The sequence below is a fragment of the Corvus cornix genome, chromosome 1A, assembly GCF_000738735.6.
Source record: "Corvus cornix cornix isolate S_Up_H32 chromosome 1A, ASM73873v5, whole genome shotgun sequence".
Taxonomy (NCBI): Eukaryota; Metazoa; Chordata; class Aves; order Passeriformes; family Corvidae; genus Corvus; species Corvus cornix.
In genome coordinates this window covers 64,955,996-64,973,609 of record NC_047057.1, presented here as the reverse complement: position 1 = coordinate 64,973,609, position 17,614 = coordinate 64,955,996, and the positions used below count along the sequence as shown (strand labels likewise).

Genomic DNA, 17,614 nt, shown 5'->3' with positions numbered 1-17,614 from the left:
ATTTCCTTCTAAGAGGGCAGTTCCTGCTTTGTTCTCTGGAAAGCTGGTACTGATTTTTACAGTTTGGGGCTGAGTTATGTATGGATATTTCTGTACATGTATATAAGTATATTCATATGAATGTATGAGTAGTCAGCATGGATTTACAAATGGGAACTCATGCTTTGCCTCTGCGTCCTTTTCGGAGCAGTTCCCACTTTGCCCGGTCAGCTCTGGACGCAGCAGGCTGCGAGGCCAGCCTCCGGAATCCGGGAGACCAGAGGTCTGGCTCGTGGGTCCTTCCACAGGACCGCGGCAATAGAGGCAGGTGGTGGAAGAAGGAGGCAGGCTCAATTGTGGATGAAATCCGGAAGGTTTATTGTGTCTCCGAACAGGGGACCTCGCCCCCTGGGGGTGTCCAGCAATGAGCAACCCTGAGCATGCCTGCCAGGGGTTTTATGGGGGGGTGGCGACAGGGGAGGGATGACAACGGCATCGAATCAGGGAAGGAGAAGGATGGGTCTGCGGGATGAGGGACACACAAGGGAACCTATCTTGGGAAAGAAGGGAGGGATCCTCCCCCCAAGACCAATCACTCGATGCCCCTGCCAGAACTTTCTAGAAGCTTGGGAGGGGTGCCAGAGAGATTGGCAGGGGTCTGGGAGGAGACAAATAGAGAAAGCAGGGTTATGAACACAAAACCAGGAGGGTATAAACTGGGATGGTACAGTAACACAAAACCCAAAGGGGAGACCCAGACTGAACCAAACAAGACACACTCCCACATCTCCCCCTTTTTTGTTTTTTAAGATGGTTTAAAGTTCAGCTGGGGGTAATATCCAGAGTCCGGATAAAAGACCTCGAACTCTTGCAACTCAGGAGCCGGAGGTTCGAGCTCCGGTTCTTGCAGGGCCTCTGCATCCGGGAGTACCTCGGCTTGGTCAATATCTGTAGGGGAGGGGGAGCTTGTAATCAACTTTACTAACATTCTCTTGAGGAGTCCAAACAAAATTAGGGCAATCAAAAAACAAAAAGAAAAATCAGTCCAGATCGGAGAATCTGGTGCCCATCCGGATAGTCCCCATTTGCTGAAGATGTCGCCGAGCCAGTCACCAGTTTCTTTCCGAATTTGCATCACCATGGCCTGCATCTTGTCTGTGGATGTTCTCCGCCCTTGATGTAAACATACGTGGTCTTGGCCCATGGTTTGCGCCAGGACTGACCACACATTTGCTGCCGGTTGGGGAACTATCCGCGGCGACGCAGGCCATGGGAGCAGCCGCAGGATGACAACAAGCTGCAGGCTTCTGGCGATGGCTCGGATGGATGGTGCAGGATCCATTTCTGTAGTCTCTAAACTAGAAAGAAACTCAAAAGGAAGAATATCAGAATTGGGAATAACAACTGGGGCAGAGTTGGGGTCCAGAGGGGCATAGGGTTAACCCACCCCGGTTTTAGGGGGTGCTTGACTTCTTCCTCTGGTGGGCTGGGAAATACACGGTTTCACCCATTTTGATGGGATCCACCTGGGGCCCTCGGGGGTGGATATGCATGCATATCCCTTCCCCCATGTAACTAGTTCATGAGGGCCCTGTATTTCCCGAGTCTCCGGGTCTTTAACCAACACCGGAAGCCTTTCTTTCATTTGCAGCTGCTGAGACCGCCCGAAGTGCCGCACGATCGGTGGATTCAGGTTCTCAAAGGCACAGTTGAGGAAGTTTAGTGTGAACAGTGCCCTTGAGAACCTGACAGCTGGGGATTCTAATTTCTTTGAGGACCTTTGCCTTTGTAGCATCCTCTTGATATTTTGGTGAGCCCTCTCGACTATCGCTTGACCTGTCGGGGAATAGGGGATGCCTGTCTTGTGCTCTATTCCCCATTGCTGCAGGAAGCTCCTGAACTCCTTGGAGGTGTAGGCTGGGCCGTTATCAGTTTTAATAACTTTGGGGATGCCCAGGGTAGCAAATGCCTGCACTAGGTGCCTTATGACATCGCTAGCCCTTTCCCCTGTGTGGGCAGAGGCAAAGACGGCTCCAGAGAAGGTATCTACTGACACATGTACATACTTCATTCTGCCGAATGAAGCGACATGTGTCACGTCTATCTGCCACACCTCACAACTATTAAGGCCACGGGGGTTTGCGCCGGTGCCAATGGCGGGAAGAGCTAATTGGTGACATTCAGGACACGCGGCCATGATCACTCTGGCCTGGTCATGCTTCAGATTGAACTGCCGGACCAGGGCAGGCGCGTTTTGATGGAACAGCTGATGGCTAATTTTGGCCTGCCCAAATACATCTGGGATCGGGGCCATCGCGGCTGGCGCAGCAAGGGCATCTGCCTTCCTGTTGCCTTCCGCGATGAACCCGGGCAGGTCCGTGTGTGACCTGACGTGCATCACGTAAAATGGTTGCTCTCGGTGGGAGACTAGGCTAACCAATTTTGAGAGCAACTCATACAAGGCTGTGTATGAGAGCAACTCATACAAGGCAATATGGCATGTTCAGCTCTGGAGACTACCCCTGCTACATATGCAGAGTCAGTTATCAAATTAAAGGGTTCGGGGAATCTTTCAAAAGCCCTGACGACTGCATCTAACTCAGAAACTTGAGCTGATCCTTCCACCTCCTTAATATCAGCCTCCCACCGCTGAATTTGGGGGTTTTTCCAAGTCATGACTGACTTGTGGGACGCCCCAGACGCGTCAGTGAAAACGGTCAAGGCCTTTTAAGGTTCCTTGCTCCGAACACTCTTTGTATTTAATTCAAATTTGATTTCCGAATTAAAAATTTGTGGGCTGGCCTATGTAAGGAAATTTGGCCTGTGTAGCCCTCCAGAGCGAACTGCAAAGCTTCACAATCATGAAGCAAGCTCTCCAACATTGCCTTGGTAATTTGGCCCGTTTGTGTCCTGATTGGTACGTGAATGCAGTCGAAGTCACATCCTGATAACTCCCTGATCTGGACTCTAGCCTTCCAGATCAGCTCAGCCATCAGCTCTTGTGGCCGTGTCATTCTTTTGGACATGTGATGACTGAGGAAGACCCACTCTATTATCAAGAGGGGGTCCCTCTGGTCCTGGTCTTCCTTACTCTTCCTCTTGTCCTCCCATTGGAAGACAACCCCATGCAGGTGTGGCAGATTACCCAGGATGATGAACTTAAATGGCAAGTCAGGTCTATACCTGCTTGCTTGCCTGGTGGACATCAGGTGTTGCACCCTCTCCAGGGCTGTCCGCGCCTCTGGAGTAAGTGTCCGGGGAGAACTGAGTTCCTCTCCCCCTTTTAGTAAATCAAAAAGGGGGGCTAGGTCTTCGTTGGATAGACCCAGCCACGGCCTTACCCAATTTAGTGACCCACACAGTTGGTGGACATCTGCTAAAGTCTTAATATTTGTATTGATAGCCAATTTTTGCGGCACAATGGTCCGCTTTGTAATTTCCAGGCCCAGGTACTTCCAAGGTGGCATCCTTTGAATTTTCTCTTCTTGGAGCTCGAACCCTGCAGCAACCAATGCACTGATTGTCAGGTCAAGCACATTCGCAAGCATGTCATTGTCGGGGGCACACACGAGGACATCATCCATGTAGTGGAATATGACGGCCTCTTTTGCGGCTGCGCGAACTGGGGCAAGCAAGGAAGAGACATACCATTGGCAGATGGTCAGGCTGTTCTTCATGCCCTGCGGCAGCACTTTCCAATGGTATCTCTTCCTCGGGGCTTCTCGGTTGATAACCGGAACCAAGAAGGCGAAACGCGGGGCATCGTCAGGGTGCAGAGGAATTTGGAAAAAACAATCTTTAATATCGATTATTGCCAGGTTCCAATTTTGGGGAAGCATCGTTGGGGATGGCATTCCCGGCTGGAGAGAGCCCATGTCCTCTATCACGTCATTAATTTGGCGAAGGTCCTGGAGGAGCCGCCATTTGTCTTTGTTAGGTTTTTTTATAACGAAGACAGGGGAATTCCAGGGGCTGTTGGTGTCCACGATATTCCCCTTCTTAAGCTGCTCTTCCACGAGCTTCTCGAGCACCTCTAATTTCTCACTGTAGAGCGGCCATTGCTCTACCCAGACTGGATGGTCCGTTTTCCATGTCAATTTCTGGGTAGGGCGCTCCTCAGTGACCGCTGCGCAAAAATTCTGCGGGGGGTCAGGAATGTCAATGGTGACTCCCCACTGCTGCATGAGGTCTCTCCCCAAGAGGGGTTCCTTGTAATCCAGTACGAACGGACGTATATTGGCCAATTGTCCGCTCGGCCCCTTAATTTGTACGACCTTTTAGACTGTTTAGCCAATTGGATGCCCCCAACACCTTGTACGTGCCCTGCCACATTTTGCAGTTCCCAATGTGCCGGCCATTCCCGTGTGGGAATGATCGTCACATCTGCCCCTGTGTCCAGAAGCCCCTTGAGGTGAAGGACTTCTTCCGCTCTGTTGATTTTACAGTCTACCCTCGGCTTCCCTGTCCCTATTACATGAGTGGCACACACCATTGGGTGTGGCCCTCCTGCAGGGATAGCCTGGGCGACCATCTGCCCTCTAGGCAGAAACAGAGGTGGACGGACACAGCACAGCCAGAGAACAGGTCCTTCGGGACTGGATGTCATGAGTCCCGGAGCGACTTCGATCTCTGGTGGTGTGCATTGAACATCTCCAACAATGACATACCTGCTAGGGCTTGGGTCCCACGTCCCCAGCTCACCACCGACACTTACTGGTGCGGCGTGCCACTCGTTGGTTTTCAGGAAGAGCGGTGTCGACGGCTGCAACCTGAAAGAACCATCAGCAGGAGAAGTGAAGTCAGGCTGAAAAGTCACATCTGGTGATTTTGTGTCATCGCTATCTGCCCTCCCCTGTCCCTCCTCCCCCTTGCGTCCCGTCCCTTTTTTGTCTTCACGTGGGGCGGGCGCACGCTCCTCATTCAGTTTTTTTGTTCCCGGCCCTCAAGCCCCCCAACCCTTGTTCTCTTTTAAATTGATAAAACTGTCTCTTGAGTGGACAATCTTTGGTCCAATGCCCGGGCTGGTCGCAGAGGAAGCAGGTGTTCTTGGTCTGCTGTTGAGGCCGCTTCTGGCTGTTCTTTGCCGGAGGTGGTCTGTTGCTTCGGCCCGTGATCCTCTTCTGGTCCACAGCAGTATGGTGTGTTGCTGTTCCCACCGAAATCGTTCCCCGGGATCGCTGCTTATCCAAGCCGGCAGGTTGTAGGTGTGGCGCCTTCGCAGCGCAAACCTCTAACATCGCCTGTATCGTCGGCGGAGGGTCCAGGGGGAGGCTCAGGATGGCCGCCTTGCACTGCGGGTTGGCGTTGACCATTGCCATCTCTGCGATGACCTTCTCTCTGGCCGCCGGCTGCTTAACCTGCAACTCTACAGCTCGGGTTAATCGCTCCACAAACCTTAGGAACGATTCAGTGTGTTGCTGACGGACCTGCGAGTACGTTAGCACGGGAGCGTCCGGCCTCAGGCCAAGGAATGCCTTTCCGGCCGCTTCCTTGACCTGTTGCAGCACCTCTAAAGGCAGACCTTGGGCCTGCTTCGGCGCCAACGCCCATTCTCCCTCGCCACTCAGATGGTCCATCATTACTTCCTGATTGTCGGCATCAACGGCCGTATCCGAACTTTGCAGAAGCACCGGAAGGAGTCGACGGAGCTCCTTTTCCCATGCTGATTTCCAGAGCAGAAACTCTACTGAGGAAAGCAAGCACGAGAAAAGCTGACGCAAATCGAAAGGCGTCATTACTGCTCCGGAGAGATTTGCCTTTAAAAGGCCACGAAAATATTTGCTTTCTCTCCCGAACTCCTTCTGCGCCTTGCAGAGTTCTTTGATCGTTTGGTGGGAGAGGGGTTCCCAGTTGGTGTGGGTCATTCCCCCTCTCCTGGACCTTTGATAAAAAACTGGAGCGGCCGAAGGAATGGAGTCCAGTTCCGGGTTCCAGTCCTCAGGCCCCTCCCCTTCCGGCCACTCACCGTGGGAACCGGAAGGCCAAGCATGGGAACCGGAAGCAGGAAGCGGGTGGCAACCAGACACGGACCTACAACAACTTCTAGGGGCAGAGCATGGGGGCGTGCACTGATGACCGGTGGGAGGGGCAACAGGGGTGGACCCAGCTTGGGTGTGGGAGGAGTTAGGGTACTGGGAGGGGTCATGATGAAAGGGGTTGGGACTTGGCAGAAAGGGGTTTGGGGATGAAGAAACGGGGGGAGGGCAAGACGGGGTTTCTGCCATGTGGCACCCGCCATCTTGTCCTCGTCGGGCAGGGAATCCATTTTCTAAGTTCTCAATATAACTAAAGCGAACACGGGGTCTAGCAACTGGGGAAGTCGGGGAATGGGGTAAGCCCCGAGCAGTCTGGCCAGGACTGTCTGGGCGGGGGGGTCGAGAATCCCGAGGAAAGCCAGGGAGTCGGTGGCAACCCTGCGCAGCATCGCGGTTTGCTTCCTTCAGGACGCCCGGTTTAGGGGACACGGGTTTAGGAGAACGCTTAGGGGTAACTGGGGAACCGGGGGCAGGCTGTGCTTCCCTCTCCCTTTTTTGATTTAAAGCAGACCGAATTTGTAGGTATAACAAAGAAAACTTATCTAAATCCTTTTCTTTTGTCAATTCAGACTGAGCTATTCTTGCTCCCACGGCGTTCCAAAAGGGATCGCTTAAAACCGAACTGTGGGAGCACTGAGGGAAGTGCTGGAACAGCCACCGCACAAACCGTTTTAAACACCCTTTAGAAAAACGTCCCCCCCCCCCCCCCCCCAGGAGTCCCGCAACTTGGAAAAATACCCCCTTTTGTGCTGTGGACAATTTTGCGCCCATAATCCACAGCACGACGTCTGGAGCTTTAAAAATAAACCAATCCTCAGACACCGATTCCCCGAAACTAGCCGGAGGCAAGCAACACACTCGCCCCGGGGCTGACCCTGGGCTCCTATGAGCCGCGCACCGTGCGAAGCCGTTCACCACGTGCTGTGCTGGGCCGGGCGGGCACCGCCGGGTCCCGCCGCTCCCGCCGTGCCTCGCTCCGCAGCCGACACTGCGGCTCGCGTGGCTCCGCCCGCACGCGGAACTGCCTCGAAAGGCTTTACGGTAAGTTCCCCCCCCCGGGGAAATACTTACCTGCTGGTGTCCAGGCGAGCTCCAGGCGTCCCGATTTCCACCGAGGACGACTCTGCTGGCGCGGGTGGAGCTACCGTCCTCCTCCCCAGGAGCGCAGCTCACTAAAACGGAGCGTGCTACAACTGGGGTAGCTTGGCGTCCCAAGGACGCACTTGAAGTCCAATCAGTCCCTTCCGTGGGGTCCGGTGGAAGCGGGGGCCCCGCGATAGGCGCTTTTTGGAGCAGTTCCCACTTTGCCCGGTCAGCTCTGGACGCAGGAGGCTGCAGGGGCCAGCCTCCGGAATCCGGGAGACCAGAGGTCTGGCTCGTGGGTCCTTCCACAGGACCGCGGCAATAGAGGCAGGTGGTGGAAGAAGGAGGCAGGCTCAATTGTGGATGAAATCCGGAAGGTTTATTGTGTCTCCGAACAGGGGACCTCGCCCCCCGGGGGTGTCCAGCAATGAGCAACCCTGAGCATGCCTGCCAGGGGTTTTATGGGGGGTAGCGACAGGGGAGGGATGACAACGGCATCGAATCAGGGAAGGAGAAGGATGGGTCTGCGGGATGAGGGACACACAAGGGAACCTATCTTGGGAAAGGAAGGGAGGGATCCTCCCCCCAAGACCAATCACTCGATGCCCCTGCCAGAACTTTCTAGAAGCTTGGGAGGGGTGCCAGAGAGATTGGCAGGGGTCTGGGAGGAGACAAATAGAGAAAGCAGGGTTATGAACCCGAAACCAGGAGGGTACAAACTGGGATGGTACAGTAACACAAAACCCAAAGGGGAGACCCAGACTGAACCAAACAAGACACACTCCCACAATGCTTGACCGTTGTGATATCCATCTACAACAAAATGATTGGCTCAATGGATTCAGGGAGAATAGTGGATATAACTTATCTTGATTCTAGAAAGGCTTTTGAGACTGTCTCATAACAGCCTCAAAGACAGACTAATTAAGTATGACCTAGACAAGAATACAGTGAGGTAGATTGAAAACTGGCTGATCTGCTGGGCTGAAAAGGTGGTGATCAATGGCACAAAATCCAGTCACTAGTCATTTTACCCCAGGGATTGATTCTGGGGGCAGTACTGTATGTCCATTAATGACCTGGATGATGGGACAGATTCTCAGACAACACAAAACTGGGAGAGTAGCTGATGCACCAGAGGGTTGTGCTGTCATCCGTGTGGTTCTGAACATGGTGGAGATATGGGCTAATGGGAATTTTATGAACTTAGTAACTTACCCAACCTGCACGTTAATAATTGAGCCATGCCATCGTGTCTCATGCTGGCTGTCTAAAACTGAAGCTCCTTCAGACCACTGGCCACTTGGGCAACACAGTGGCCTTTCAGCATATAAGAACTGGAAGAAGCACACACAGTATTTCAGGGGGCTTCCCAACGAGAGGAGTCTGGATTTTGCAAGGAAAACTTTGTCCCTGTTAGTGTTTCATTGCCACAGGAGCTCATGATGTGGCCTCCCTTGGGAGAGTTACTGTGGTCAGGGCAAGCAGAGGAGGTCTGCTCCTACTGGCCCTTTTAGGCAGGTGGATCAGTGTCCTTTGATGAAGCCAAAGTCGTGACATGGAGGCTCCCAAAACAAAAACCTGCTTCTACTGGTTTTTTGCCAATGGCGAGGCAGCTGCTTTATAGTCGTGCACACACAGCTTTGCCAGCAGAGTTGTCTCTCTGCTGGGAGTGTCTGCCAGACAGCAGCCACTGCTCCTCGGACCAGAAAAATGCTCTTAGTGTAGACATAGCCTAAGGGGCTGATCCTGCTGTTCCAAGTCAGTACTTAGGGGGCTGCCCACATACAGCTCTGCCAGTGCCCATCACTTCTGCCTTGTGACACTCAGCTTCAGCAGGGCCATGTCGTCTGGGAGCTTGGGAAGGTTTTGATGAATCATCTCATACCTCAACGCTCTGGCCATGGCCTTTGGGGCCAACAGCTCCCAGAATGAAGGGAAGGATCTGTCACAGAACCAGATGTACAACCCAGCTGGCTTCTTGATTTACACCTGTGTAAGAAGAGGAGAAACAGGCTGTCAGTCCTCACAGTGCTCTGTGAGCATTAACTAGTTAATGCAGGGGAATCCCAGAGGAACAGTGCTGTAAGCAGGGATTGCTGACAGATTCAGCCTATTAGCCACTACTCCTAGACTTTTACAAAAGGTGTTTTCATTAAGAACAGGCCTGTCACATCCCACTTGGCATGAGCATCTCCCTCCACCTAATGTCTCCTCTTGTAGTTAATTCTTTTGTTATCTGTGTTCCAAGAAACTGTAGAAAAACCTCACTTGGAATTTTTGTTAGACTCCTTGCTGAAATTGCTGTGAGTGGAAAGAGACCCACAAAAATTTGGTGATGAGGGCTGTGGGGGCAGAACAGGCCTGCAAACAGCAAAAAATGGTACATGTAATTTCTTGAACTGTCTTGGTTCCTTTAGGTAGCTGTGATAGTTCTGCAACTCATTTTGGGGCTTAGGAAGATTTTAATGAATCATCTCACCACTTTTTTCTTTTTTCTTTTGAAAAAAACAGAACAGAACAAATATGACTTACGAGAAAATGTCCAGAGCCCTACGCCACTACTACAAACTAAATATTATCCGGAAAGAGCCAGGACAAAGGCTTTTGTTCAGGTAATTTTCTTTCTTTGCCATTCCTTTCTACAGACAATTAGTTTTTGAGGATGGAGGATGGAATTGTGTGGGATATCTCGTTGCCACAGTTATAACACAGCTGACAATGGCCATACATTTGTAAAAGCAGTCTAGAGCACTGCTTCCCAGCTTTCAAGGCAGCCACACCAGTTTACAAAAACACAGGCCTGTCTCAGTGATCAATGGAGACAACAGAAGTCTTTTCACTGCTTCACGCAGGCTGTGCCGTTTATCTAAGGTCTTGTTTAAGACCTTAGATAAATGATTCAGCCAAGCTGCTGGAAAACCCACTCCAAATGGACTTCTCAAACACAGCTGCCAGTGAAAGCTAAGCAGGGATCAGGCATTTCCTCAAGGGCACTGCAGAAGAGAAGCACTTGATGACCACATCTTTGGTGCTGCCTTCAAGGAAGAGAGGGAGCTGCCAGAGCTGTTCATAAAACCCAACGCATCGGATTGGATGATACAACCAATAATTTAGGAAATAGGGGCTGAAACAGCATTAAAGCAGGGAGCTACTTGTACAAACTTGAGTGCAGATGGCACAGAGTGAGAGCACTCCTGTTCTCTTCTGACAACACCAGCAAATCCTAGTGCATGTCTGACCCTCAGAGCACTGAACTTAGACCAAAGACTGCTTTGCTGTCAGTGGCCTGGATCTAGTAGTGTGCTTGGAAATTATATCAGTAGGAAGGCAATCTTAGAATTTGTTTTCTTAAATAGCTAACAGAACTGCATTAGCACTCAAACTATCTTCAGCTGAAAAGGGTTCTGTGGAATGACTTGTTTGTGTTAGCTCTTAGAAGGAAACATAGATGTGGGAAGGAGAGTGAAGGACAGAAGCGGTCATGGGCAAAATCAAGTGCTCGATTGTAACTTATTTTTCCTGTGGAAGGTTAAAACAAGGTTGCTTCATCAGTACCAAGGGTACCTGTATCTCTGTGGCCTTGTATGAAGACTGCATTGCTCTGGGGGAATTTCTGATGCTGAACAGGGAATGTGCTTCTCTTGAAGCTTTCCCTTCAGTGGGAACATGCACAAAACAGGAGTCCATCTCTTCTCAACCAGGCTGCCTATTTTCTCAAAACCATTGTAACTTAATGCCCTTGGAGACCACAGTTCCTCTGTAAGACTTGGCCAAACTGACCAACAGATTCAAAGGTCACCAGAGAGCATAAAACACGAAACTTCATTTCCTTTGGAAACTGGGAAAAAAACCCCTGCAAAACATTTCTTTGCACAATTCCCAATAAAAACTTTTTGATGTTGTTTTCTTAGACCTATTTATATCTGAAGAGCAAAAGAACAGCTGCAAAAAATCAAGTCATTAATGTGCCTTCCTTGGCTATTCCTCGCAAGCACAGAAGTAATAGGAAATGTGACTTTAATGTGCAGGCTGTTGTCATCTGCAGATATCTGTATGGAGCTTTAAGTAAGATGGAGTCAGAAAAGGATTTCTAATAGGTTGGCTGGCTGTCTTCTGCAACAAAATAGGTCACAGCTAGTGTTTCTTAATTTTCATGCAGTTCTGGGTTGGGTTGTGTTTGTTTGGGTTTTTTTAATGTAATCAAATGCTATTAGAAATACCCACACTGTGGTTTCCTCGACGTGACTTAAAGCACAGACCAGAAGGAATACCCAAAGTCCTGTGGTACAGCTTACATTGGCCCATGCCCCACATGGAGAGGAGGGCAGTGGGACCCCTCTGTGTTTTCATTTCATCCTTGTGCAAGATCAACAAGACAGTCACAGGGTTTAACTCAGGGCACAGTCTGGCTGTGGGCTTTGGTGCATTTTCAGTGTGTAGCCAGGCACTGATTCACCACTCCTGCATACAAGTTTTTCACCACCGTAACACCGTTTGTAGCAGCAGCATTTTTCCAGCAGTCACACAGCAGTGAGTCATAGCCCTTTCTTTTTTTTCCTAAATGCATATATGCACATGATTTCCAAAATTAGAAGGGATGGCAAAAGGTTAGTTCCAGGCTATGCTGTGTGTTTGCTGAGAGGCTCCAGCAGTGAGCACTCTGGGTCAGTGATAGTAACAAGGCTCCTGTTGGTTGCTTTTGTTTTCACTGGGGCAAGGATACGGAGCATATCATCAACCTGAAGTAAAATCAGCTCTTACGATTAACACATTTCATACTGCTGCATGTTAACCAGCATGTTGTTAATGAAAGACTGTGAAATTTTGTACTACTTCCAGCATAAATATCTTTCATCCTAATTTCTCCAGAAGTGCTTGGGAGTTGGGAAACTGATTTGTGTTGAAACCAGGATTTCATCCTTCCTGTGCCACTCTCTCTTCCTACACCACTAAATTGAAAACGAAAAAGCAGAGCTACCTCTGTGCAGTAGTATACAAAAGCATCCTGGCAAAAACCAAGACTGCAGACTTAAACTGCAGGCTGGTGTGTGTCCTTTCTCATTTCCTGCTGCTACCATGCCTCCCCAGAGGCAGTTTCGGTCTCCAGCACCCTGCAGACTTAACTGCCTTGAGACATTGGTGCTGGGAGCCACGGCATTCATCACAGAGGATGCTGCCTCACTGCAGTCACGCTTGCTACAATCACAGAGGAAGAGACTGTCTTTGCTTACAGTTCCCCAGCCCAAAACCTTTTACCTTCAGGGCTTTTTCCATTTCCTGGAACTTGTTCTGATTTGGACTTCGGCTTTTTCCCCCTCTGTTCCTTTGATGTTTTGTGTTCTTCTCACTCACCTACACGCAGGCCTGTAGCCCTGTGCCTCCCCACACCTTGCAAGGGCTTGTGCTTTGAAATATGCTGATCATAAACACTTTCCATGTCTCTGTCACCAGACACCACACATGAGTGTACCTGGGCCAAGCTGTCATCTGACATGACAACAGCAGACAATATGAGGGAGAAGAAATAAATATCATTCTTTGGAAAAGACTATGGGGTTTGGTTCAGATTTGGGCTTTCAAGAAGCTGGGGTAAATGCCAGTGATTTTTTTGTTTCCTTTCAAGGTATGCAGGAGGGAAGACACCTGGGGAGAAGCTGGGAAATACTAAGGCTTTGGGAGGAAACAGCAAAGCTTATCTTGGGAGCTTTAGAGCTCAGGGGTCTCAACAACTTGGTGAAGATAAAAGCTGAGACCCCTGAGAAATGCGCTGGTTTCTCTGTTTTGCAGGTTCATGAAGACCCCAGATGAGATCATGAGTGGCCGGACAGACCGCCTCGAGCACCTTGAATCCCAGGAACTGGATGAACAAATATACCAAGAAGATGAGTGCTGAAGGAAACAGGTGCACCACCTCTGTGGGTCCAGGGGAGAAACATCTGCCCGATGGTCAGCACGGTTTGGGAGGGGAAGCAACAACACAGAAGCAGTACTTGAGGTCGCCACTTAGCTTGAAGATCACGCAGGACCTGAAGCACCTTAACAAAACAAACTAACAGGCAGAAGTGGTGCTGGCAGGAAAGCAAAGGGGAGAAAGCCTGGACTTATGCACTACTTCACTGTTCCTACAAAGTCTCCCTTGAGTTTTTTCTTTCTTTTTGGTTTGTTTCAGTTTTGGGGGTTTTTTGTCATTTTTTTTCCCTAATAAACATGCAGTTTGACTTTCCTTATCTCACATAGGACAAGACATCAGATTATGCTTCTTTTTTTTGGGTTTTTTTTTTTGGTTTTTTTTTTTTTTTTTTTTTTGGAAGGCTTTCCTATGGAAATAGAGTGCTCTTATTTTCTGTGCAAGTCTCATGACACAACACCGCATAAACAATAGCAACACAGAAGGGATTTGCTCAAGGCTTCCAGTTTGCTTGGATCAATTTATATGTGCTGCCACTGAGAAATGTGTTGAAGCTACCAAAAGAATTTCTCACATATACCTGTCAAATGAAGAGGAGACACCCTTCACATGTAGGCTGGGCTGTCATCCCAGCATAGCTTGGGCTCACAATGAGTACTCCGAGTGGCTGTTAACTGCTGGAATATGGACCAAAACCAATCACCTAAGTGCTCCGGGGAGGAGAAAAATAAATGTGACAAACCTCTGCAAGAGACTATCAGTTAACATTTTCCCTCCTTCTAGCAAAGAAGTGATAGAATGGAGCAGGGGGAAGGGAGGGTGGGGACAAATACATATATATGTGTGTATATATATAAAAGTTCCATATATATATATATATATATGAATATATATGTAAACCCCCCAGTATATTCACAATGCAGAATTTCAGTTCAGAGTTTTCTATAAAAAGGGAAGACTGAAGCATCTGTAATTACAGAACGAAGGGGTGTTTCTCATACCTGCTAGCAATTCTGGGGTGAAAGGTGAAGGACTGTTCCTTACATCACAGGGAGAAAGCAAAGGGACTCATCACATGGTTTGTATTACTCAGAAGCCTCTCCAGGATCATTTTGTGCTGCTGGAGAGGTAGATGATTCACCACTCTAAAAGCTGATGTTAGAGAACTAGAGACCAAATAGCTATACTTATATCTTGTAATTGATTTTGGCTTTGTTTTGGGATTTTTTTTTTTTTATGCCTCCCACTGCCCTCCCCCATCCTACAGCTCTGCCATCAAGGAAGCTTGACTGTTTTTAACATGATTTAAAAGACAAGAGAAAAACAAACCCTACAGCTGTGTTGCTTTCTTGGTTTGGGGTTTTGTTCTGGTTGCAAGGTGCCTCCATTTGGTTTGGTGCACTGAGGGTGCTTGGCATGAGGCAAAGAGCTATGCCTGGTTTGGTCACAGAATGCTCAGCAGTCCTTGATGCCCAAACAAGAGAACCTGCTGGCCTGTTTCATTTCAAAGCTTGGACCACCAGGACAGGAATGCCTGTGGTGTCCAGGTGTCCAGTGATCCATCAGCAGTGGTCCTTTGAATGGAAGGAAGATCTAGCAGCAGAAATGGTGCTTGCAGAGGGAGAAGGTGTATAGGGAAACTGCAGGAATCACATGGTGCCTGAAAGAAAGCACGTCCACACCAGTGCATTAAAAGCAGAAAGCCTCTTTAATGGAAACATAAAAGAAACTAGATCTGGAAAAAAATCAAAAGGCTAATCTAATCCATTTCAACCAAAAAACAAGGTACATTCCCATGATAGAGCTTTTATCAGCTATTAAACCAACACGACATTTGATCTTTCCACATATTTAACAAGAGGGTTAATCTCTCCAGGAAAACATGGCACTCGGCAATGAACAGTGTCCCCTGTGTTTAAATGGAGATAGACCAATCTCACCAAAGACTTAGTGTTGAGTCACAGGTCATAGAAGGAACAGCTTTGTTAAGGGTGTAGATAAGCATCGTACAACAAGAAGAGATTTTTCTGAGCCAGTATCTGATGAGGAATGACAAGGTGTACATTTCTCCCTGAGCTTTTCCCAGCCACGTTTTTTCTATAAAATCATAGTCAGTAAGTTACAAGTCCCAGCACACCACGTACTTGATCTTTTCTGCCTCAAAATAATGGACGGGGGAGTGTTTTTCAGCAATGTGTCACCTGTCTCTGTTGTGACTCTCAAGTACTTGGTGCTCATGAGGCATGAGATTGGGAGACACTGTGGGGCTTCAGTAGTCACAGATCTGAAACCTAAGGTCCCTTGAGACCAAGGTCCCAGGGAGTTACTCTGTCAGCCTGCTCAAGGGCACCCGAGTTGCAGCCAGGTCTCAGGAGCTGGAGTGAAGTGGTGAATTTGACAGATGGAGTGTGATCAGAAGTACCAATGTAAAGAAAGGCTCTAGCTGTATCCTTGGGTGTCCAGTGGTAGAAAGAAACTAAATTTTTGTAGAGAATGATTCATCCTCTTTACTGTTGTGGTCTAGACAACTGCATAACTGCATTATTTTCTTTCACCTGCTGTTGCAAGATGGTGAGGGACCAAAAAAAAGACCAATAGGGACTTCCTGTATAAAGTGCTCTGATGAGTCACAGCTTTTTGTCATGGCCAAGGTGCACACTGCAAAATACAGAGAACCAGATACAATCCACCCATTTCCTCACCATTATCTACCGAACAAAGTCCATCCTCAGCACTGGATAAGACAGGAAAATCACGTTGTCCTGTAGGGAAGCTTTATAGCGGAAATGTTCACCTTTACAAAAAAATGCAATCACTTCCACTTGCAGAATCTAAGTCAAAGGGAAAACAAAATGTTTGTGGCTGTTGGAAACTCTTCTCGGTTCACACATAAAGGACATCTTCAGACAATTTCATCACAACCACAGAGAAGGAGTTCTCTCAAGGCTGATGCTAGTTGGAATGAAAATAGCCTTTGACCTTGGAACAGGCCAGTCCCACAGAGGCCTTTCCTGTCTCCTGCCAGGTCTCCTGGTGCCAAAGGGAATGATGTGGGTGACACCGGAGCTGCCAGAACTGCAGGGGCTTGGGACCTGTTCTGGGAGCTGCAGGATTTGAACTGCTCTTGGGGTCTTGAAGTGAGTTTATCAGGTATGACTAAAAAAGTAGTGGCAAGCTAGAGCAGCTGCAATAGGGAGATTCCCATCAACCTCTCATCCACGTGGCAGATCCATGGGAGTGCAAAGACAGCTTTAACATCCTGAGCTATAGGAATGTGTCGCTGCCTGCCAGGACTAGCAAAGGTAACACCGTCTTTCTACCAACACTGACACCTGCCTTCCCCCCAGTTTCTGATTTCCCAGTGTAGAATTTGCCAGCAGCAAAACAGCCAAACTTTCTGCCTTTGCCACCAAAGCAAGTGAGGAAAGGGAGAAAGTGTTTCATCCTTGGAGACACACAAGTCACCTGGACATGGTCCTGGGCAACTGGGCCTGGCTGGCCCTGCCTGACCAGAGGGGGTTTGACCAGATGATCTCCAGAGAACCTTGCCAACCTCAGCACCCAGCAAATGTTCTGAGTGGTTAAGTGGTTAAGCAAAGGTTAAGTGGGACCTTCATTGTCATCAGTTGCTACAAGCCTCAACAAGCCAGAGGCCAGTCAGGTAGGACATGCTGCAGTTCCACAGCAGAGTATTTTCTTGATTGAAGTTTGAAATTTGTAGACTGCCTCTCCATCCAGAAAACACTACTGGGGCCCTTTCTGTGAACACTAAGTTGCTGCCATCCTTCCCAGATTTCAAACTCCACATATGCATTCTCCAGATTTCTTTTGTCAGACTGCAACTGTATGCGAATCCAGAGTTTGAGGTCTTCGGGTTTTTTTTAAATAAAATTCTAGTGTTTTTATTGATGACGGCTTTTGTTTTTTTAAGGTGTGGGGCTAAGGGACTGAATCAAATGAATGTAACAAAACAAAAACAAGCCTATTCTCAGGGCCAGTGAGTTGCAAATAATTTTTAAAATGCTTGTAATTACATCATCTCAATAAAAAAAATTTAATATAAAAGCAGGAATGCCAAATTTGTTGGTGCAATCATTGCTACAAGGTTATTTCTTTTTAAGAGCCATGGTACCCAAGAGTCTATAGCACATAGCAGCTGTTTTCAATCAGGAAATGAAACCTGTAGGCTCCCCCTGCTCAAACGTATGAGCAGTGTCTTGATCTTCCTTGGGAAATGTTGTTCGGAAAAGTTAAGGCTGTCCCTTGAAATATTTACTTGGCTGCCTGTCCTGAGAGATGAGCCGAGTACTCCTCTAATGACTGGATGCATGTACCTGGTTCTCCTTCCTTCTCTTGGAGAGGACATAGAAGGAAAAAGAAAAACCAAAAATGAGTTGTTGTGGTGACTGATGCATCTTTTTTGGCCTGCTAAACCGGCCAGGTCAAAGAGTGTGGGAGCAAGAGGTTTTGAAGAGTATTCATCTTTGCAAACCAGTCTAGAAACCCAGCCCCTCTCTTCCAGCATAGCAGGACTGTTTTTCAACTGGTTATCCCTAACCAGGAGGTGAGGAGAGAGCAAGATGAGGTGGCACAAACTGCTCCCTGC

The 17,614-nt window shown here is 48.7% G+C and overlaps 1 protein-coding gene across 1 annotated transcript in view; it reads left to right on the top strand.

Annotated features, from left to right (window-relative positions):
* Nucleotides 1-16,917, top strand: part of ETV6 (ETS variant transcription factor 6) — a 135,607-nt gene extending 118,690 nt beyond the window's left edge. Inside the window, exons 7-8 of the mRNA XM_039570761.1 lie at nucleotides 9,612-9,712; nucleotides 12,888-16,917. Coding sequence (XP_039426695.1) covers nucleotides 9,612-9,712; nucleotides 12,888-12,993 — 207 coding nt within the window. The 3' untranslated portion in view covers nucleotides 12,994-16,917. The remainder of the gene's footprint in view (nucleotides 1-9,611; nucleotides 9,713-12,887) is intronic.
* The last annotated feature ends 697 nt before the right edge of the window (nucleotides 16,918-17,614 follow it).